Source organism: Oncorhynchus tshawytscha, linkage group LG18 (assembly GCF_018296145.1).
Source record: "Oncorhynchus tshawytscha isolate Ot180627B linkage group LG18, Otsh_v2.0, whole genome shotgun sequence".
NCBI classification, from domain to species: domain Eukaryota; kingdom Metazoa; phylum Chordata; class Actinopteri; order Salmoniformes; family Salmonidae; genus Oncorhynchus; species Oncorhynchus tshawytscha.
Genome location: NC_056446.1, coordinates 7,841,641 through 7,865,799, shown reverse-complemented (window position 1 = coordinate 7,865,799; position 24,159 = coordinate 7,841,641). Strand labels below are relative to the sequence as shown.

Below are 24,159 nucleotides of genomic sequence, written 5' to 3'. Positions count from 1 at the left end.
ATATCTTATACACTGAGTGTATAAAAAATTATGAACACCTTCTCTTTCCATGGTATAGACTGACCAGGTGAAAGCTATGATCCCTTATTGATGTCACTTAAATCTACAGGATCACTGTAGAAGAAGGTGAGGAGACAAGTTAAAGAAGGATTTTTAAGCCTTGAGACAATTTAGACATGGATTGTGTATGTTTGCCATTCAGATTGTGAATGGGCAAGACAAAAGATATAAGGGCCTTTGGTAGTAGGTGCCAGGTGCACCGGTTTGAGTGTGTCAAGAAGTTTTGTGAAACATCACAGCACAGTTGAAAAATATCTGGATGGTTTTCCGAGACAGATGGGAGTGGTTGAGGGGAGCTGAAGGGTGGGACTAAAACCTAAAAAAGGTAACTAATGTAAAATATACTGTGTCCGTAAAATGTATTTAATATGTATATATTCCTGTGTAACAAAATAACACACATGCCAGGTTTGATAGTTGGTCTCTTTTGATGTTTGGGGCAGGTAGCCTAGTGGTTAGAGCATTTGGCCAGGAACCAACCGGTTGCTGGATTGAAAACTGGAGCTGACAAGGTAAGTATCTGTCGGTCTGCCACTCAACAAGACAGTTTACCCACTGTTCCCTGGTAGGCTGTCATTGTGAATACGAATTTGTTCTTAACTGACTTGCCTAGTTAAATAAAGGTTAAAAACAAATCTACATTTTACAGATTTTCGATGTGAGCATATGACTGTCACTAATGGTCCAGAACATAATGGATCATAATTTCCACAGATATCTATGGCTGATATACAATATATCAGATCCTGTTCATTGTACACCAACTGTCAGAGCAGCTCACAGATTACTGCACCTGTACATAGCCCACCTATAATTTAGCCCAAACAACTACCTCTTTCCCAACTGTATTTAATTTTAATTTATTTATTTATTTTGCTCCTTTGCACCCCATTATTTTTATTTCTACTTTGCACATTCTTCCATTGCAAAACTACCATTCCAGTGTTTTACTTGCTATATTGTATTTACTTTGCCACCATGGCCTTTTTTGCCTTTACCTCCCTTCTCACCTCATTTGCTCACATTGTATATAGACTTGTTTATACTGTATTATTGACTGTATGTTTGTTTTACTCCATGTGTTACTCCATGTATCTGTTGAACTGCTTTGCTTTATCTTGGCCAGGTCGCAATTGTAAATGAGAACTTACCTGGTTAAATAAAGGTAAAATAAAAATAAATAAATAAATAAATATACATCTCAGTTAATGAGAAATGTCTCGAATGTCTCTAATGGCTATTGTTCACATACACAATCTGTGTATCTAAAACATTTTATTTTAAGGGCAAGATAAAAACCTGTTTTTTTCAGATTTTTGTAAAAACAATCATGGTTAATTCAGTTGATCAAATGATTGGTATAAATGCATGTAAAACATACTGTGTCTGTAAATTAATATAGTATATATAAGCTAGAAGTAGAAGCCTAAGTGTTGTTGTCTATTAGTTTACTACAATCTGTAGAGGGATGGTAGGTTTAGGGGAAAATAATAAAGGGGGGAAAAAATATATATATACATTAATAAAAAAATATATATATGGGAGATTGGAAATTATGCAGAAAATGACATTGATAGAAGCCCCAATCTATTAGCAATGTTAAAGCTGATCCACCCCCCACCCCTCCATAAAAACAACGACTGCAACGCTGTTGGGTTTTTCAGTTACCTGAGTGTATAATGAATTGCCACCTCCAAAAAGAACTTCAACCAACTTCAAAACTGTGGTAAGCATTGGAGTCAACATAGGCCAGCATCTCTGGAATGCTTTTGACACCTTGTAGAGTCCATGCTCTGACAAATTGAGGCTGTTCTGAGGGCATTTTGTATGGGTTTAGCAGGCTAACACATACAGCTTTATTGTCACTGACACCTTACAGGGCTGTAGAGAGGAGCATTCTTTAATTTCCGTCATAATCATAGGGGGATGCATGGATTAAAAGCATACTGGCTTTACGACAGATCATGAATAAAGAAAGGATAATCGCTAATCAGGCAGGCATGTAATAAATGCTCGGCACCTACCCTTCCTATACCCATTACTGTTGTCAGGTACAGGACAGATAGCATAATGACATACTAAATAATAAAATGATAAGACCTATGATTTGTTTTCATGCGATTCATACGCTGACATTTAACAGATGACCATTGGGAAAGCAATTAGACCCAAATTGTCTCACACTGTAGGCAAATTTCCCTGTTGGATCAGTAGTGTGCATATTTCCTTTCTGGTCCTGGCTTAGGTTTCTGCTGTAGCATGCTTGGAGATTTCATAGGCCTCTGTCTACCAGCATCCCCTGTGCAAGTGCGCACACACACACACACACACACACACACACACACACACACACACACACACAAACACTTTTTTGGTCTCTAACACATACACACACACTCTTAGCCCATTCTTTGTTCGAAGTCATTGCCAATTAGCAAGTTGCAGCTGCGAAGCTGTAATTAAGGCTGTCCAGTCGGTTGGTGTCTGTGCACAGCTTAGCTCCGACAGGTTCAATGCTAAATGCTACGCTATTTGTCCAGCAATTATGTCAGGTCCCCATGTCACAGTACAGATTTGGCCAATTAGTCACACCAAGCAAAAGAGAAAGAAAGGGATTATACCAGACGAAATTGGAAAGGATGAACAACTAGAGGGAGCGAGAGAGAGGGAGTGGGAGGAAGAGAGTCATAAGGGAAAAAGAGAATACAGGAGAGAGGGCTTTGCGGCGAGGGGAAGGAGGATGTAACGCACAAACACGCTGTGTGTTCGGTCGAAAAGAGGATCAACACAAAGCATGATCATACACACACCAAAGACAGAGAGAAATCCGCTCCCTCGCACAAGATTTATGCAAATGCCATCGAAGCAACCAGGGGATAAGCAATTCATATTTATTGACGTCTCAATAATTCTCCATCTCATTATGACATACAGTAAGAAGTATGATGAAATATGCCAGAAACAATCTATATAATTAACGTCCCACTGGGCACACCACGTGATTTCAATGTGGAAATTTCGGTAATAGGCTAAGGGGGGGTAACAAGCCCCTGCTAAGAACACCATGTTATTTCAATGTGGAAATGTTGGTAATAGGGTAAGGGGGGGAACAAGCCCCCCTAAGAACAATGTCCAATTGCTGACATAAAAAAGCTAAGTTAGGTAAAAATGAGGTATGTGGGTGATGATCATACTTACAAACTATGAAAGGAAATAATTGGCTACCGTTGACACTTATTTTATTTTATGAAAAGGGACATTTTAGAAAAGGGACATTTTTCCCAAGCACAGGGGTACCTGCATTTCATAAATGTTTATATACATTACACATCAAATAGCTTAACAATGAGGAATAAAGTAGTCGGCTTGAGGATATTTTGAGCCACTATTTATCGTTGAGCTCAGCAGGTTTTGTCTGGCTAATAGCCTACACAAATTGGCTGCAATCAAGGTAAATTAAATTAAATCCAACTTGAAACTCCTCAAGGTCTTCTGAAGTCCTCTTTGCTGCTTCTCTCGCTGTCTCTTTTTCTCACTCTTTCTCTTAGAAAAAATCCTCTAGGTGTCTGTACTTGTCTCTCTCTTTCTATGTAGAGGCCTGGAGTAGCTACAGTATGTGACTGCGTCACCTTGCATTTTTGTATGCAAATATTTTCACCGTGGCCTGTAGGTCCAGGTTGCGGGCCCTACAGGCCCTACAGGCCTTTCCTGAGACATTATGAACTGAGCTGCACATATTGCACTGCACACTATTTAAAATTAGTCTTGCATGATGCATGTGAAGCTATTCCAGAGATAAGGGACTCTTGATATTGCAATCACACAACTCAAACGCTGGTTCGCCAGTATGACCAAAATCTCAAACCGCTTTATTTGTTTGAGCCTTCAAGAAATGTTGTCCACTAAATATGATAATCTGTTTGCATCTGCCAATTTTTTGGCTGTTCAGTATCCAGATGACCTGTCCCAAAGCTTCCGATAGTTTTTTCCAATTATATTTTTCAATTTTTTATTGTGATTTATCAAGGGGTACTGCTGCACCCTCAGTACCACTACTGCCTGCGGCTATTTAAGGTTTGCTATGTTGAAAAACATAATATCTGTGGTTGAAATTGACTTTTTACAAAACCACATGACAATACAGTACTTTGACGAAGATTTCACGTCACAATACATTGACAAATTACGTTGAAACAACCTTGATTCAACTAGTTTGTTCCGAGTGGGGTAGCACCTTATCATTAGCCATAGAAATGTCTACAGTACCTCATGTTGGCACTGGCCCATATACCTCATACTGAAATGTCATACTGTACTGTAATGCTGGCTGTCTACCGTACATCCTCGTTCTGCTTCAGTGTAGGTATTTGGTGAAGGCCCGATTCATGCAGTCTCCTCTGTACAGTTGATGGTGAGATGTGTCTGTTACTTGAACTCTGAAGTATTTATTTGGGCTGCAATTTCTGAGGCTGGTAACTTTAATGAACCCTGCATTAGAGAAACCTCTGGGTTTTCCTTTCCCGTGGCCGTCCTCATGAGAGCCAGTTTCATCGTAGTGCTTGTTGGTTTTTGCGACTGCACTAGAATAAACTTTCAAAGTTCTTTAAATTTTCCGGATTGACTGACCTTCATGTCTTAAAATAATGATGGTCTGTAATTTCTCTTTGCTTATTTCAGCTGTTCTTGCCATAATATGGACTTGGTCTTTTACCAAATAGGGCTATCTTCTGTATACCACCCCTACCTCGTCACATTCTTCCACTGCAAATCTACCATTCCAGTTTTTTACTTGCTATATTGTATTTACTTTGCCACCATGGCCTTTTTTTGTCCTTACCTCCCTTATCTCACCTCATTTGCTCACATCGTATATAGACTTGTTTCAGTATGTTTGTTTTACTCCATGTGTAACTCTGTGTTGTTGTATGTGTCGAACTGCTTTGCTTTATCTTGGCCAGGTCGCAATTGTAAATGAGAACTTGTTCTCAACTTGCCTACCTGGTTAAATAAAAGGTGAAATAAATCAAATAAAACAACACAACTGAATAGCTCAAACTCATGAAGAAACAAAGAATTCCATAATTTTTACTTTTAACAAGTCACACCTGTTAATTGAAATGCATTCCTGGTGGTATATTCCACGTCGTGAAGCTGGTTGAGAGAATGCCAAGTGTGCGCAAAGCTGTCATCAAGTCAAAGGGTGGCTACTTTGAAGAATCTCAAATTATAAATATATTTTGATTTGTTTAACCCTTTTTTTGATTACTACATGATTCCATGTGCGATATTTCATAGTTTTTATATCTTCACTATTATTCTACAATGTTGAAAATAGTAAAAATAAAGAGAAACCCTTGAATGAGTTGGTGTGTCCAAGCTTTTAACTGGTACTGTATGGCGGGTGGCCCAAGTGAAAATATAATCTAAAGTGAACGGTAGAAAAAATGGCGACATAAAAGTATTGAGTTGAGGTTGGTGTGCTGCTCTCCTCCAGCATTCTTATCTGAGAACGAAATACATTCTGCTACTGCAACACAAACCCCATAATCCTCTGTTGAGACTTCTCAGAGCGCATCTAGCGGTGTGCGTAAAAAATATCTGCTCTTCCCAGACGCCGATTTCCCTTTTAATTGGATGGGGAGAAAATGAGAAAGAATGAGAGGAAGAGAGAGAAAGAGTCAGGGGACCTGGAGGAGAGGAGGGGGAGAAGGAGGTGTAGTACATAATGAGTGCAAGTTTTTTGATTCTTGAAAAACACAAATTAGCTTCTCATATGTTTATAGCAGGATATAAGGAGTTCACACATAGTTTGTGTGACGGAAGTGGTTGAAATACAGACCCATTGTTTTAGAAGTTTCCACATTGGTATTGTTGAGAGTGAAGATTAAATATTGAATTCAGCTTTGTAGAGGAGTGAGTAGACAACTCATGGAATCTCGGACAGTTCTTCCAGGTTCAACTTATTTTTCACATCATGATGGAAGTGTCGTGCTTCAAGCTAACACCTTGCCTAATTGGTAACACTTCATTTGTATAGTCTGTGGAGCATATACAGATGGGATATTTACAGACTACCAGTAACATTTCAACTAACTTTCTACAAACCCCTACCCTAGCACTAACCCTTACCCTTAACCCTTATTCTAACCCTAAATTTAACCCTAGTCCTAACCCTTATACTAACCCTAACCGCAACCGTAGCAAGCAGTTGCTTATCAACAGATAGTTTGTTGATAGTATGGCCATCTGTATTTACAGATGGACTATCCAAATAAAGTGTGACCTAATTCGAGTTTCCCTTCCAGGAGAATGTGTTTTCACTCACTGTCCGAAGTAAGCCAGGACTGCTTCTTTCAGCATCTTTACAGCTCAGTAGACCATTTCTGGGCAGAAGTGAATGGTTAAAACACACAGTGCTGAAGATAAACATACTATTATGGTAAATGTACTACTGATTACTATTTGTATGTAGATATAATATATATGGTATATACTGGATATACTGTACCTTCAGAAAGTATTCACTCTCCTCGACTTTCTCAAAACAAAGTGTTATAGACTGAATTTAAAATGTCTTGCTAGTCAATAAGTATTTAACGCCTTGTTATGGCATTACTAAATAACTTAAGGAGTAAAACATGTGCTCAATTGTCATGCCTGCTCCCGCTCTTCCCCCCTGGCGCTCGAGGGCGCCTGGCTGCCCTGCATTACACACTCCTGCCACCATCATTACACACACCTGCCTTCCCTCGTCACACGCATCAGCAAATTATTGGACTCACCTGGACTCAATCACCTGTTTATTACCTCCCCTATATTTGTCAGTTCCCCAGCTCTGCTCTCCGCTGCTGCATTGATTGTCTTACGTCTGTGTTTTACCCGGTTCTGACGCTGTTCCTGTCTTGTTTTCATGTCTGTTCTGATTAAATGTTGACTCCCCGTACCTGCTTCTCATCTCCAGTGTCATTCCTTACAGAATGCAGCAGCCATCAAATGAAGCATCGGGGAGTGCTGGCGGTTCGGGTGGTGGTGAAGTCGGGTCCGGGGTTTGCCGCCGATGGAAGCGGGGATGCCTTAGCTGGATGATCGGGCTTCCATGCCCTAGCTGGCTCGAGAAGTTTCTTTGCCCCAGTTGGCTCAGAAGGCGCCCATCCCGGGTCTCAGCAGGATCGTCAGATTTTTACGCCCAGCCGGCTCGCCAGGCTGCTACGCCTCAGCCGAATCATCAGGCTCCTCTGCCTCAGCCAGCTCGCCAGGCTCCCACGCCACTGCCAGTTCGTCAAGATTTTACGCCCAGCCGGCTTGTCCAGCGCCCGTGCCTCAGCCAGCCCATTGGGCTCGCCCGGGTGGGACCCCAGGTGGCACCCCTAGAGGGGGGGTACTGTCATGCCTGCTCCTGCTCTTTCCCCTCGTGCTCGAGGGCGCCAGGCTGCCCTGCAATTCCCTCGTCACGTGCATCAGCAAATTATTGGACTCACCTGGACTCAATCACCTGTTTATTACCTCCCCAATATTTGTCAGTTCCCCAGCTCTGCTCTCCGCTGCTGCATTGATTGTCTTACGTCTGTGTTTTACCCGGTTCTGACACTGTTCCAGTTCTGTTTTCATGTCTGTTCCGACTAAATGTTGACTCCCCGTACCTGCTTCTCTTCTCCAGCGTCATTCCTTACACTTAATAAGTTACAGAAAAAGTTGCATAATTCTGGATTGTTAACAAAGCAGACACTGAATATCCCTTTCAGCATGGTGAAGATATTAAATGCACTTTGGATGGTGAATCAATACACACAGTTACTACAAATATAACAGCCATCCTTCCTAATTCAGTTTCAATAGAGGAAGGAAATTGCTCAAGGATTTCACCATGAGGCCAATGATGGCTTTGGAATAGTTATTGAGTTTAATAGTAACTTAATATGGATCAACAACCTGGTTAATCCACAATGTTAACCTAATTGACAGAGTGAAAAGAAGGAAGCCTGTACGGAATACAAAAATTCCAAAACATGCATCATTTTTGCAAAAAGGTACTAAAGTAATATTGCACAAATGTGGCAAAGCAATTAACTTTTTGTCCTGAATACAAAGTGTTATGTTTGGGGCAAATCCAATAAAACACATTACTGAGTACCACTCTCCATTTCTTCAAGCATAGTGGTGGCTGCATCATGTTATGGATATGCTTGTAATACTTCAGGACTGAGGAGTTTTTCATTCTAAAAAAAACAGAATGGAGCTAAGCACAGGCATAATCCTAGAGGAAAATATGGTTCAATCTGCTTTCCAACAGACATGGAGAGGCAAATTCGCCTTTCGGCAGGACGGAGTTGCTTACCAAGAATATCTTGAATGTGCCTGAGTGGCCAAGTTACAGTTTCGACTTTTGCTTGAAAATCTGTGGCAAAACTTGAGGGTTTTCTAGCTATGATCAACAATCAATTTGACAGAGCTTGAAGAATTTTAACAAGAATAATGGGCAAATATTGTACAATCAAGTTGTGCAAAGCTGTTGGAGACTTTCACACAAAGACTCAGACCTGTATCGCTTCCTAAGGTGATTCTAGCATGTATTGACTCAGGGGTGTGAATGCTTATGTAACTTAGATATTTATTTTCACTTTGTCATTATGGGATATTATGCGTAGATGAGTGTGAATTTATTTTATATTGATTCCCTTTTTAATTCAGGCTGTAACACAACAAAATGTGGAATACGTGAAGAGGTATGAATACTTTCTGAAGGCACTTCAGAATTATAGGTCTTTCAGAGTGTATTAGAAATTTAGAGTCAGGGGTCAGTAAAATGTCACTGTTTCTGCAATTTTTGTTCTATTACTTCCATAATGCAATTTAGTATCTTAATAATTAGATATGAAATAAGATTTCACATTCTACTTTGTGAGGATTCTGGATCCTGGTCCATACCAGCTGAACTATTGAGCTATATAATACTATTACCAGAGTGCAAGCTCTGCAGAAATTGAAAGAAGTTGTACTGAGGCTGTCCTAATATGTACACCGTACACACACACATATACAGTGCCTTCGGAAATTATTCAGACCCCTTCAGACCACATTTTGTTACGGTTACAGCCTTCATGTAAAATGGATGAAAAAAAATAAAAATACTCAGCTACCTACACACATTACCCCATAATGACACAGTGAAAACAGATTTCTGGACATTTTTGAACATTTATTAAATGTATTACCTTTTGTACATAAGTATTCATAACCTTTGCAATGAGACTCGAAATTGAGCTCAGGTGCCTCCTGTTTCCATTGATCAGCTTGATGTTTCAACAACTTGATTAGAGTCCACCTGTGGTAAATTCAATTGATTGGACATGATTTGGAAAGGCACACACCTGTCTATATAAGGTACCATAGCCAACAGAGCAAAAAGCAAGCCATGAGGTGAAAGGAATTGTCCATAGAGCTCTGAAACAGGATTGTGCAAAGGCACACATCTGGGAAAGGGTACCAACAAATGTCTGCAGCATTGAAGGTCCCCAAGAACACAGTAGCCTCCATCTTTCTTAAATGAAAGTTTGGATCCACCAAGACTCTTCCTAGAGCTGGCCGCCCGGCCAAACTGAGCAATAGGGAAAAGAGGGCCTTGGTCAGGGAGGTGACCAAGAACCCAATCATCACTCTGACAGAGTTCTAGAGTTCCTCTGTGGAGATGGGAGAACCTTCCACCTTCCTTCAAGAGGGCCACCATTGTTCCTGTTCCCAAGAAAGCTAAGGTAACTGAGCTAAACGACTACCGCCCCGTAGCACTCACTTCCGTCATCATGAAGTGCTTTGAGACTGTAGTCAAGGACCATATCACCTCCACCCTACCTGACACCCTAGACGCACTCCAATTTGCTTACCGCCCAAATAGGTCCACAGACGATGCAATCTCAACCACACTGCACACTGCCCTAACCCAACTGGACAAGAGGAATACCTATGTGAGAATGCTGTTCATCGACTACAGCTAAGCATTTAACACCATAGTACCCTCCAAACTCGTCATCAAGCTCGAGACCCTGGGTCTCAACCCCGCCCTGTGCAACTGGGTACTGGACTTCCTGACGGGCCCACCCCCAGGTGGTGAGGGTAGGTAACAACATCTCCACCCCGCTGATCCTGAACACTGGGGCCCCACAAGGGTGCGTTCTGAGCCCTCTCCTGTACTCCCTGTTCAGCCACGACTGCGTGGCCATGCACGCCTACAACTCAATCATCACGTTTGCGGACGAGACTACAGTGGTAGGCTTGATTACCAACAACGACGAGATGGCCTACAGGGAGGAGGTGAGGGTCCTCGGAGTGTGGTGTCAGGAAAATAACCTCACACTCAATGTCAACAAAACTAAGGAGATGATGGACTTCAGGAAACAGCAGAGGGAGCACCCCCCTATCCACATCGATGGGACAGTAGTGGAGAGGGTAGTAAAGTTTTAAGTTCCTCGGCGTACACATCACAGACAAGCTAAATTGGTCCACACAGACAGCATCGTGAAGAAGGCGCAGCAGCGCCTCTTCAACCTCAGGAGGCTGAAGAAATTCGGCTTGTCACCAAAAGCGCTCACAAACTTCTACAGATACACAATCGAGAGCATCCTGTCGGGCTGTATCACCGCCTGGTACGGCAACTGCTCCGCCCACAACCGTAAGGCTCTCCAGAGGGTAGTGAGGTCTGCACAACGCATCACTGGGGGCAAACTACCTGCCCTCCAGGACACCTACACCACCCGATGTCACAGGAAGGCCATAAAGATCATCAAGGACAACAACCACCCGAGCCACTGCCTGTTCACTACGCTATCATCCAGAAGGCGAGTTCAGTACAGGTGCATCAAAGCAGGGACCGAGAGACTGAAAAACAGCTTCCATGGCAAGGCCATCAGACTGTTAAACAGCCACCACTAACATTGAGTGGCTGCTGCCAACACACTGACTCAACTCCAGCCACTTGAATAATGAGAATTGATGGAAATTGATATAAAATATATCACTAGCCACTTTAAACAATACTACTTAATATAATGTGTACATACCCTACATTATTCATCTCACATGTATATGTATATACTGTACTCTATATCAGCTACTGCATCTTTATGTAATACATGTATCACTAGCCACTTTAAACTATGCCACTTTGTTTACATACCCTACATTACTCATCTCATATGTATATACTGTACTCGATACCATCTACTGCATCTTGCCTATGCCGTTCTGTACCATCACTCAATCATATATCTTTATGTACATATTCTTTATCCCTTTACACTTGTGTGTATAAGGTAGTAGTTTTGGAATTGTTAGGTTTGATTACTCGTTGGTTATTACTGCATTGTCGGAACTAGAAGCACAAGCATTTCGCTAAACTCGAATTAACATCTGCTAACCATGTGTATGCAACAAATACATTTGATTTGATTTTGATTTGATTTGAAACCTGGAACCATCCCTACGGTGAAGCATGGTGGTGGCAGCATCATGCTTTGGGGATGTCTTTCAGTGGCAGGGACTGGGAGACTAGTCAGGATGGAAGCTGAACAGAGAAAAGTACAGAGAGATCTTTGATGCAAAATCCTGCTCCAGGGTTCAACCTTCCAACAGGACAACAACCATAAGCACATAGCCAAGATAACGCAGGAGTGGCTTTGGGACAAGTCTCTGAATGTCCTTGAGTGGCCCAGCCAAAGCCTAGACTTGAACCCGATCGAACATTTCTGAAGAGACCTGAAAATAGCTGTGCAGCAGCGCTCCCCATCCAACCTGACTGAGCTTAATAGGATCTGCAGAGAAGAATGGAAGAAACTCACCAAATACAGGTGTACCAAGCTTGTAGCATCATACCCAAGAAGACTCGAGGCTATAATCGCTGCCAAAGGTGCTTCAACAAAGTACTGAGTATTTTTTTAAAATAAATTAGCACAAACATTTCTAAAAAACTATTTCTGCTTTGTCATTATGAGGTATTGTGTGTAGATTGATGAGGGGAAAAAAACACATTTAGAGGAAGGCTATAACCTTGCCCATATTGACACAGATGAAAGATGGTATTACAGGCAATTTAACTTATTGGTGACAGGGGGGCAGTATTGAGTAGCTTGGATGAATAAGGTGCCCAGAGTAAACTGCCTGCTACTCTGTCCCAGATGCTAATATATGCATATTATTAGTAGTATTGGATAGAACACACTCTGAAGTTTCTAAAACTATTTGAATGATGTCTGTGAGTATAACATAACTCATATGGCAGGCGAAAACCGGAGACAAATCCAACCAGGAAGTGGGAAATCTGAGGTTTGTAGTTTTATTTAAGTGATTGCCTATCCAATATACTGTGTCTATACTGTGTCTACTTCCCAAGGCTTCCAGCAGATGTCAACAGTCTTTAGAACGTGCTTTGAGGCATCTATTGGGGAAGGGTGTCGAATAAGAGCTGTTTCAACAAGTGGACTAGGCTGAGGCCAATCAGTTGTTTACTGCGCGGTCACGCGGGTGCACCGTTCCTTCTTTTTCCTCTGTAATGAATATGCTATTGGAATATTATTGAAGATTTATTATAAAAAGACCCTAAGGATTGATTGTAAACAACGTTTGACATGTTTCTACAAACTGTAATGGAACACTTTTGACTTTTCTTCTGGAATTTGCGCTCGCACATTGTGCCTTTGGAATAGTGAACTAAACGCGCAAACAAAACGGATGTATTTGGACATAAATATGGACGTTATCAAACAAAACAAACATTTCTTGTGGAAGTGGGAGTCCTGGGAGTGCATTCCAATGAAGATCAGCAAAGGTAAATTAAGATTTATAATGCTATTTATGACTTTTGTTGACTCCACAATTTGTCGGGTAACTGTATGGCTTGCTTTTGTGGCTGAACCTGTTCTCAGATTATTAAATATTGTGCTTTTGCTGTAAAGCTTTTTTGAAATCTGACACAGTAGTTGCATTAAGAACAAGTTTATCTTTAATTCTATGTAAAACATGTATCTTTCATCAAAGTTTATGATGAGTATTTCTGTTATTTGATGTGGCTCTGCAATTTCACTGGATGTTTTGGAGGCATTTCTGAACATGGCACTAATGTAAACTGAGGTTTTTGGACATAAAAATGAACTTGATCGAACAAAACATACATCTATTGTGTAACATTGAGTCCTGGGAGTTTCATCTGATGAAGATCGTCAAAGGTGTGTGATTCATTTTATCTATATTTCTGCTTTTTATGACACCTCTCTTTGGTCGGAAAATGTCTGAATGCTTTCTGTGACTAGTTGCTGACCTAACATAATGATATGTTCTGCTTTTGCCGAAAAGCCTTTTTGAAATCGGACACTGTGGTTGGGATTAACAAGAAGTGTATCTTTAAAATGGTGTAAAATACTTGTATGGTTGAGGAATTGTATTTGGCGCCCTTGCAATTTCACTGGCTGTTGGCGATGTGGGACGCTAGCGTCCCAAACTATCCCAGAGAGGTTAACAGACTGTTGTTGGACCTAAAAGTCTTCAAGCTGTCTTTAAGGAGAAAGAGAATAATGTGGCCTTTAAGGTGGATAGCAAGAAAAATAACTGGTAGAAGGTGAGTGGGAAGGGAATAATAAACATGTTTGGAATACGGTACATTAAAAACAATTACAAAAGTTAAGGCTGGGAATTGTGTTTGTTTTTGTCCAGATCACTGTCTTAAATTAAGTATCAAGTAAGACTATTTTGAAAACCTAAGTGCTAGGACTGTGTTTATATAATGTCCTGAAGAGGTGCTTTCAGCAGAACATTGACAGCGCATCAATTGTCTGAAATATGTCAATTTCGTTAAGTAAACAACTGTCGGATAAACAACTGCAAATGCCTTTAATTTCCTATCAGATTTTTTTAGAACTGTCTTTCAGTCTACGTTATGGTTTGCACATTTCTTAAACGTTGTTATAACTGTAAAGATATAACTTTGTATTTGTCTTGGTATTTATTCTTATAAGACAAAAAGAAGACTAAATGAATAAATCATGTCAATATGGATAGTTTGTTACTTGTAAAATATAATATAGGTCTATGAATATATGAAATGTGTATACAAATTCATCACACCACTCAAAAGACTCGGACTGGTAAATAATTTAATTGCAAAAGGGTATTTTAAAAATATTTCTACAAGAATGCATTTTTTTTAATCAATTTGTTGTTTTGTCTGCACCATCATTAAATATATCTCAATGCTTTCAAAGAGGAACAAAATAACTGCAAATCTCAAAGGTTTCATCCTTTTCCTCTCACTATACATATACAACACTTGTAAACATCTCAATTTTTTCGATATGTATTTGGAAAGTGAAGAGAAGACAGGCATATTAAGTGAGTTTGTTTAATTTTTGTATATATATTTATATAAAACAGTGACAGATGAAGAAAACATTTCTGAAAAATATTCTACCCGGAAAATGTTAGGGGTTAAAAGTCGTGGGGTTAGATGGGGTGGCGTGTGGAAGGATTAGGGGGTAGGTAGTGGAATGTGAGGCGAATGTTAACTCCGTATACTTTCAGAGAGATGGGGTGATTGGCACAGAGAGAGATACTGTGTCTACCATAAATGTATAGTGTGCGGACTGGATTGGTTCAGTAGAAAATTATAATACACACACACACACACACACACACACACACACCCACCATTCACATGTCAGGACTAAGCAGAGATACTGGTCTGTAAGATATGATTACAAAAACACAGAATGATGAACAATCGTCAACTCTTGACAATTCAAGGTCCTAAGTATGAAACATCTCCCTACAGTGTGAAAAATCTATTTGTTCCAACAATATGTTCAGAGTTGATGTGCAAAGCATTTAATCATTTTAAGATGTGTAGCTGCAGCATCAGAGCTCATCACTCATTCAGCTTTTTTCCCCCAAAGAAAAACCAAGACCTAGCACAGCATGTGCAACAAATCAATAGTTCAACCTAGTGCTGAGCTGCCATTTTTCATGAATGGGCATGTCAAACATCTGATTGTATTCAGCCTTCTCCATTGTTCACATTCATCAACCGAGTTCTATTAAGTCAATGTCCTAGCTGATGTAGCATTTCTACCTCACCTCACTTTGAGAGCATTATTGTTGTTATCACTATCATTATCGTACAGTGCAACTTTTTCGGGTTAGTAAGCCCTTACATGGGACTCATTGAACGGGAAATGCCTCTATTTTAAAAGAATATTAAATTAAATTTAAAAAAGGAACACATTTTTGCATAATATCCTTGATGCTTCAGAGTTTTCAAAAGAAAGTCTAAAGGAGTAATATGGCAAGACTTGATGCACGGTAGACAACAGAAACTGTCTGGAAAAGAATCTGTGGGGACCAGCACTGCAAGTACCACCCTGCCTAATACAGGTGGTTCATCCCATCCCTCAGCCCCCATCCCCTCTCCCCTACTACTATAACACTGATGGTACGGTCCTAGGGGATGCAGCTGCTATCATTTACAATGAGCGCTCCAGATTGCTGCCTGTCTCCAGGCCAAGGTTGTTGGTCCCCGCACTGTACTAATCAGGCAGAGCCGCAGAGCCTAGACAGAATGATTGCAGCCTGAACAGGAAATAAATACAGATAATCATAGGCCGTCCATCCGTATGCCTGCTCTGGACTGTGAATGTATCCCTCAGAGCAGCAGATTGGCCACTGCATTAATCAGTCTGACAAACCGGGTCCAAGGGGCCACTTCTCTGAAAAAAGTGGACTAGGGCCCAATCACGGAGGTGGACACACGCTGAGCCCCTTGATGGAGCTCCGTCTATAGACCCATCGGTTTAAGAATGGTCTCTGTCACAGAGCTATACAGTGGGGGTAACGGACAATATCGAGATGTACAAACACACTTTTCAATAAAATCTCCATCGACCATTGGGTGTGTCAACTGTGTCAGGAAGTTTCATTTGGATAAAGGTGCATGGAAGACAACTACTGACAAGTTCACATAGCTACACAATATAATCTTCTTTACAGATGATTGAGAGAAGGAATGGTACAGCTAAAGATCCAGTCTTGGCGGTCACCAATACAATTTGACATGAAACACAAGCTCAACATACCCACTAACACACGGAAACATACACTTGAAAGGAGAGGGAGGTTGTTGTTTCAGAGTGTATACCCCTCGTGGTCTAACCACGGTTTACCCCTTGAAATGCTAAAATCATTGCAGCTGTCCCTAACTTCTCTCTACCTTTCCCTTCCTCACATTCTCTCTCTCTCATTCTATTCGTCTTCAATCCCTCACTATCTGCTCATTTCACTCTTGAATCAAACAGCATCTCACAACAACACTTTCCCAGTTTCTCAAATAGCATTTTGTTTTCATGTTATTTATCTTATTTTTTGTTACAAAACATTACAGGCTGTTTAGAACAACAACAAAAATACATTATCCAATTTTATATGCACATTTTTATAATAATCAATAATTTGCCGAATCCTCTTGGGTCTTTTCGTTTCCTCTTGATTGTTCTTTAGAATAATTCCACAGTTTGAATGGCCTCTTGTCCAAGTGGGGAGAAAAATAAATACACTGGGTGGAAGTATAGAAATGTAGCTAAAGTTTTGAATACATTATTTATCCAGGTATTAGTAAAAAGAATGTTACGGTGTCTTTCGTGGTTGCCCTTAGTTTTTGTACGATGCATATATATTTCCAAATGTTTGGATTTCAATAAAAAAATGTTAAGTTGTCCACAGAATATAGTGTAATTGTTTCCGATATAATTGCTTCTTGTCACTGTTCAGTTCATGCGTTAATTCTCCATGGTGGTGATGTAGCTGAAGCTGTATTGTACAGTATTTTGTTACACTCATACATTCGCATACACACAAACACACATACATACTCACGCACAAACACAAGCACACACAAAAGGCTGGTCGGTCTTTGTATTGATTTGCCACAGTCCTCGCCTAGCTCCTCCCTCCCCCATCACACAAAGCGTCCAACAGGAGTACTTAGCTCTGACCAGCCATCTTGAAACACAAATCTCCCCAAAGTGATGGAACAGAAAAACATAAATGGAAGGCTGATGTAAACAAATTAACAGCAATTCTTATAGTAAGAAAAACACAATTGATGACACAAAATGAACCAATGGTCCTAAACTTTGAGAACATCCTGAGTATGAAGTTCCCCCAGGTTTTAGAAAAAGGTTGGTTCCATACCTGGTTAAGCCAAACTAATGTGGCCAGCTCCAGCAGCTCTCATTTGACCTCTGTGACCCTCTGATTTGCCCTCTTCCTCCACGTCCTTCTTAGGCATGTGCCCTTGTACATAATAATACACCTTCAATATGAAGATGGGGAATAACACACACACCAACAATAAAACAATTTCGTTTTCATTTATCATCTTGGTGTCCAAACACTTTTTTTGTGTGCAAACGCTCGTTCACGTTTCCTGCTTTTTGAAACATTTCATACTCCGTGTTCATCCTTTTACAACTGTAATGTCCGTCAGGGGGCTTTCCGACAGATGTTGGGGTAGGGTCAAGGTTCAAGGAGATTTTCACAGGAGGAAGACTAAGTTCAGGATACAAGAGGTGGGAGGGGAGGGTTTAAGTCCTGGCCAACCTCACAAACACACACGCACGCATGCAAAGTGAGGCACGCATGGGTTATGGGTTCTCTGTCTTGTCTATAGACATGTCTTTTTTACTAAATAATCCTGTTTAAAGTCTTATCGGATGGAAAAACATTGGACTAATAATGTGGAACACAGAAACATAAAATGTTGGCGTGGAAGAAAAATAAGAAAAACACAAGTTCGAGGCACTGCAAGCCAGTTTTGTTCTCGTCTGATTGGCAGAGATGGTCAGGCAGCTAGGGTTTCCTATTGGCTCTCTCTCTGGCACAGTTCCTCCCCATTCTGTCTGTCTGTTGGTCCATCTCAGACCTGGACAGGCAGTGTTTGGTTCATCTGTAGTCTCATGTCCTGAATGCTGCCTAGAATCTTCTTCTGGTGGCCGGCCAATGTCACTCCTATCCGAAGAAGGTCTCTGAGAAGAAAAAGAAAGAAAGAGAGAGAGAGAGAGGTCAGGCATAAACAAAAATAGGTCTACTTGAACCCAAATAATTTTCCTGGTCAGGAAAACATTGGGCCCTAGATAGGGAGTCCTAAGCACGCCTTTCCTACTCACTTCTCAGTATTTGGTATTCAGACCCGTAACACGCGCTACAGGTGTGGCTACCTTGCACGCTCTGAATAAATGTCATTCAACCTGCTGAAAACCCTCACACTTGCTGGCCAACAGATTTTTCTTGTGGAGTTTTCATTCAATAGGCACCCCTTTAAATACGTTGTAGCTTTAAGTTAGAATTTTTTTTCGACAGACTAGAATATATTAATTAAGAGAATGGGTTAAATATTGGCTCTCTCTCAGGGGTGCGTGCTCAGTCCCCTCCTGGAGTCCCTGTTCACTCATGACTGCAAGGCCAGGCAAGACTCCAACACCATCATTAAATTTACAGATGACACAACAGTGGTAGGCCTGATCACCGACAACGACGAGACAGCCTATAGGGAGGAAGTCAGAGACCTGGCCGGGAGAATAACCTCTCCCTCAACGTGATCAAGACAAAGGAGATGATTGTGGACTACAGGAAAAAGAGGACAAAGCACACCCCCATTCTCATCGACGGGGCTGCAGTGGAGCAGGTTGAGAGCTTCAAGTTCCTTGGTGTCCAAATCACCAACAAACTGACATGGTCCAAGCACACCAAGACAGTTGTGAAGAGGGCACAACAAAACCTCAGGAGACTGAAAAGATTTGGCATGGGTCCTTAGACCCTCAAAAGATTCTACAGCTGCACCATCGAGAGCCTGACTGGTTGCATCACTGCCTGGTATGGCAACTGCTCGGCCTCCGACCACAAGGCACTACGAACGGCCTAGTACATCACCGGGGCCAAGCTTCTATCCAGGACCTCTATACCAGGCAGTGTTAGAGGAAGGCCCAAAAAATTGTCAAAGACTCCAGCCACCCTAGTCACCCCGTTCTCTCTGCTTCCACACGGCAAGCGGTACCGGAGCACCAAGTCTAGGTCCAAGAGGCTTCTAAACAGCTTCTACCCCCAAGCCATAAGACTCCTGAACATCTAGTCAATGGCTACCCAGACTATTTGCAGAGCGCCCCCCTCTCACCCCTTCTTTACACCACTGCTACTCTCTGTTGTCATCTATGTCACTTTAATATAACTCTACCTACATGTACATCCTACCTCAAATAACCAGTGTCCCCCGCACATTGACTCTGTATCGGTACCCCCCTGTATATAGTCTCGCTATTGTTATTTCACTGCTGCTCTTTAATTACTTGTTACTTTTATCTCTTATTCTTATCTGTATTTTTTTAAACTGCATTGTTGGTTAAGGGCTCATAAGTAAGCATTTCACTGTAAGGTGAACCTGTTGTATTCGGCGCATGTCACTAATCAAATTTGATTTGATGTGAAAATATATGCATATTCGTCTCCTTTACGTATGAAAGAAAGGAAACAGTGGTTTAATTAATTCTGAAATTGCCACATTCAGTTCTTCAACGCATGGTAATGTTGGAAGTTTTGTGTACATACATTGCCTTCAGAAAGTATTCACACCATTTACTTTTTCCACATTTTGTTGTGTTACAGCCTGAACATAAAATTGATTAAATTGAGTTTTTGTATTTCTGGTCTACACACAATACCCCATAATGTCAAAGTGGAATTATGTTTTTAGACATTTTTACAAATTAAGTAAAAATGAAAAGTAGAGAACCAATAAGTATTCAACCCCTTCGTTACGGCAAGCCTAAATAAATTCCAAAGTAAAAAAAAAGCTTAACATTTCACATAATAACTTGCAAGGACCCACTCCATATGCAATAATAATGTTTAACATGATTACCTCATCTCTTTACCCCACAGATAAATGTATCTATAAGGTCCCTCAGTTGAGACAGTGAATTTTAACCACAGATTCAACCACAAAAGACCAGGGAGTTTTTCCAATGCCTCACAAAGAAGGGCACATATTGGGGAAAAGTAAAAAATAAAGTTAAAAAAATGTTAAAAAAAGGAGACATTGAATATCCCTTTGAGCATGGTGAAGTTATTAATTAAACTTTGGATGGTGTATCAACACACCCAGTCACTACAAAGATACAGGCACCCTTCCTAACTCAGTTGCACATTGATCTGGTACTGGTACTCCCTGTAAACAGCTCCATTCTTGTGCATGTAATTCTATTCCCTCTTGTGTTACTATTTTTTATAAAAAGTTTTACTCTACATTGTTGGGAAGGGGCTCGTAAACGAGCATTTCATCTGCAACATGTAGGGAGTTATTCGGCACGTGACAAATAAAATTTGATTTGCCGGTGAAGAAGGAAACTACTCAGGGATTTCACCATGGTGACTTTAAAACAGTTACAGAGTTCAATGGCTGTGATAGGAGAAAACAGAGGATGGATCATCAACATTGTAGTTACTCCACTATACTAACATAAATGACAGAGTGAAAAGAAGGAAGCCTGTACAGAATAAAAATACTCCAAAACATACATTTTATTTTTCCTTTATTTAACTAGGCAATTCAGTTAAGAATAAATTCTTATTTTCAATGACAGCCTAGGACCAGTGGCAGAAGGACAGATTTGTTCCTTGTCAGCTCAGGGATATGAACTTGCAACCTTTTGGTTACTAGTCCAACGCTCTAACCACTAGGCTACCCTACCGCATCCTGTTTGCAATAAGGGACTAAAGTGAAACTGGGGAAAAAATGTGGCAAAGACGTGAACTTTATGTCCTGAATACATAGTGTTATATTTGGGGCAAATCCAACACATAACAAAGTACCACTCTTCATATTTTCAAGCTTGGTGGTGGCTGCATCATGTTATGGGAATGCTTGTCATCGGCAACATCTAGGGAGTTCTTTAGGATAAAAATAAATGGAATAGAGCTAAGCACAGGCAAAATCCAAATTCACCTTTCAGCACGCTAATAACCTATATCATGAGGCACAATATATACACTGGAGTTGCTTACCAAGATGACATTGCATGTTCGTGAGTGGGGGGGGGTGATCATTGTCTAGCTTGATCATTGTCAGAGCTTGAATACATGTTTTAATAATTGTACAGTCCAGATGACTTACCTAGAAAGACTCACAGCTGTAATTGCTGCCTAAAATGTATTGACTCAGTGGTGTGAATATTTCTGTAAATTAGATATTTATTGGAAATGAAATACAGAAATATGACATTTCAAAAAAAAAATTTTTTTATCCATTTTTACTTCAGGTTTTAACATAACATGTGGAATAAGTCAAGGGGTATGAATTCTTTTTGAAGCCACTGTAGAAATATAATAGGGAGAATATTGTACAATAGTAGGCTATACCCTTGTCTATTGCCTGGACTAACCATGGATCTGTGTGATGACACGCCCAAGTATTGCGCCATGCATCAGGTTCAAACGTTTGCAGCTTGGTCTGCGTTCCACTCCATAATGATTTAATTAGTAACGTGTTGACAGAGGAAGAAAATTAAGGTAAACAAAACAATGTAATTAAATGGAATGATAATATAGGCTATACCAACAGTAACTAACAGTAAATTGGCAGTTTAATACATGTGGTTATTAGACCTAATGACGGTCGATACTGACAGTGGCTAATATTTAACATGATAGAAATAGGAGACAGAGAACATCGGGGTAGCCATTAATTAAAACATTCAAGAATGCCCATCCCTGCAAGTTAAAAGGGAGTACAATTTAAATTCAGCGTAATGGCATAGCATTTCATAAACTTTACTCTGGGAAAGTTGATATGCTTCAGTTTGCTGCCATATGACTGGTTTCACATTTGTCTCCAGAGATTATAATGTAAAATAGATATAGAGCAAATGTCATTTATATTTACAATTCCTTTATCCAAACAGATTACTCATTTACCAAGCTCTTATCAAAAGCTATTATCAAGTTGTACATTGCAGTGCTTGGAGAATGCTGTTATTTATATCGGAAAAAAGTTAAGTAGATGTTTTTTCCACTTGGAACAGTTAGATTCGCAAGAATTTATTCATGGTTTACTCACTCATAATGGTGGTGGAATTATTAGGGAATAAAGTCAGGCATATCTGTATATGCACCTCCGCCACACCTTAATTTATTCGACCCCCCCATAGGGCATTACATGGACTCTACGATTTGGTCCTGCTGTACATACCTACACGTACACTACGGTCACAAGATGCAGGCCTCCTTATTCTCCCTAGAATTCCTAAGCAAACTGCTGGAGGCAGGGCTTTTTATGGAATGGTCTGCCTATCCATGTGAGAGACGCAGACTCGGTCTGAACCTTTAAGTCTTTACTGAAGACTCGTCTCTTCAGTAGGTCCTATGATTGAGTGTAGTCTGGCCCAGGAGTGTGAAGGGGAATGGAAAGGCACTAGAGTGACGAACCGCTCCTGATGTCTCGGCCTGGCCGGTTCCCCTCTCTCCACTGGAATTCTCTGCCTCTACCCCTATTACGGGGGCTAAGTCACTGGCTTACTGGTGCTCTTCCATGCCATCCCTAGGAGGGGTGCCTCAGGCGTTTTTTTTGCTCTATACTCGACTTGAGTGGGTTGAGTCACTGACGTGATCTTTCTGTCCAGTCTTGCGAGGCTCTCCCTGGGGATCTGAGCCCTAGGACCATGCCTCAGAGCTACCTGGCCTGATGACTCCTGGTGGTCCCCAGTCCACCTGGTTGTGCTGCTTCTCCAACTCAAATGTTCTGCCTGCGGCTATGGTACCCTGACATGTTCACCGGATGTGCTACCTTGTCACGGACCTGCTGTTTTCGTCTCTTACTCCTCTCTCTCCCTCTACCGCACCCGCTGTCTCGACCTCTGAATGCTCGACTATGAAAAGCCAACTGACATTTGCTCCTGAGGTGCAGTCCTGCTGCACCCTCTACAACCACTGTGACTATTATTATTTGACCGTGCTGGTTATCTATGAATGTTTGAACATCTTGAAGAATGATCTGGCCTTAATGACCATGTACTCTTATACCTCCACCCGGCACAGCTAGAAGAGGAATGGTCACCCCTCAGAGTCTGATTACTCTCCAAGTTTCTTCCTAGGCTCCTGCCTTACTAAGGAGTTTTTCCTAGCTACCATGCTTCTACATCTCCATTGCTTGCTGTGTAGGGTTTTAGGCTGGGTTTCTGTATCAGCACATTGTGACATCTGCTGATGCAAAAAGGGCTTTATAAATACATTTGATTGATTACATTTGATTGACATATGCCAGTAGGTTTAAATGAGAATAAACACAGTTTGCCCTTGTGGAAACAGTTGCAGACCGCAGTTATCTGTGTACACCAATAAAATGCCTTCCTTGTGTAACCGTATAACTTCTGTCCCTCTCCTCGCCCCTACCTGCGCATGAACCAGGGACCCTCTGCACACATAGACAACAGCCACCCTCGAATCATCGTTACCCATCGCTCCACAAAAGCCACGACCCACGCAGAGCAAGGGGAACAACTACGTCAAGGGCTCAGAGCGAGTGACGTCACCAATTGAAACGCAATTAGCGCGCACCCCGCTAACCATTTCACATCGGTTACACTCACCCCCTTTTGACCTCCTCCTTTTCCACAGCAACCAGTCAACAGCATCAATGTAATAGTATAGCTTTCGTCCCTCTCCTTGCCCCTACCTGGGCTTGAACCAGAGACCCACTGCGCACATCAACAGCTGCCTCCCACGAAGCATTGTTACCCATCGCCGCGGCCCTTGCGGAGGAAGGGGAACAACTACTTCAAGGTCGAAGAGCAAGTGACGTCACCGATTGAAACGCTATTAGCGTGCACCACGCTAACTAGCTAGCCATTTCACATCGGTTACACTTGAGTCATGTCAACAAAATGGTGACACTCCTCAGTGCACTGATACCTGGGCCAGATGTAAAATACTTCAATATCCTGGCAGGTGGACGAGAGGAGGAAAATAGTAATGGGGAAGGGAGGTTAATATTTCAACAGTGCTTTATGCCACTGTGGGCCAGCT

The 24,159-nt window shown here is 41.2% G+C and overlaps 1 protein-coding gene across 10 annotated transcripts in view; it reads right to left on the bottom strand.

The window, feature by feature from the left end:
* Positions 1–14,178: 14,178 nt before the first annotated feature.
* Positions 14,179–24,159, bottom strand: part of LOC112217421 (ephrin type-B receptor 3-like) — a 119,956-nt gene continuing 109,975 nt past the window's right edge. For all 10 annotated transcript variants that reach the window (XM_042300614.1, XM_042300608.1, XM_042300609.1 and 7 more), the window contains one exon: positions 14,179–18,113. In XM_042300614.1, coding sequence (XP_042156548.1) covers positions 18,005–18,113 — 109 coding nt within the window. In that variant the 3' untranslated portion in view covers positions 14,179–18,004. The remainder of the gene's footprint in view (positions 18,114–24,159) is intronic.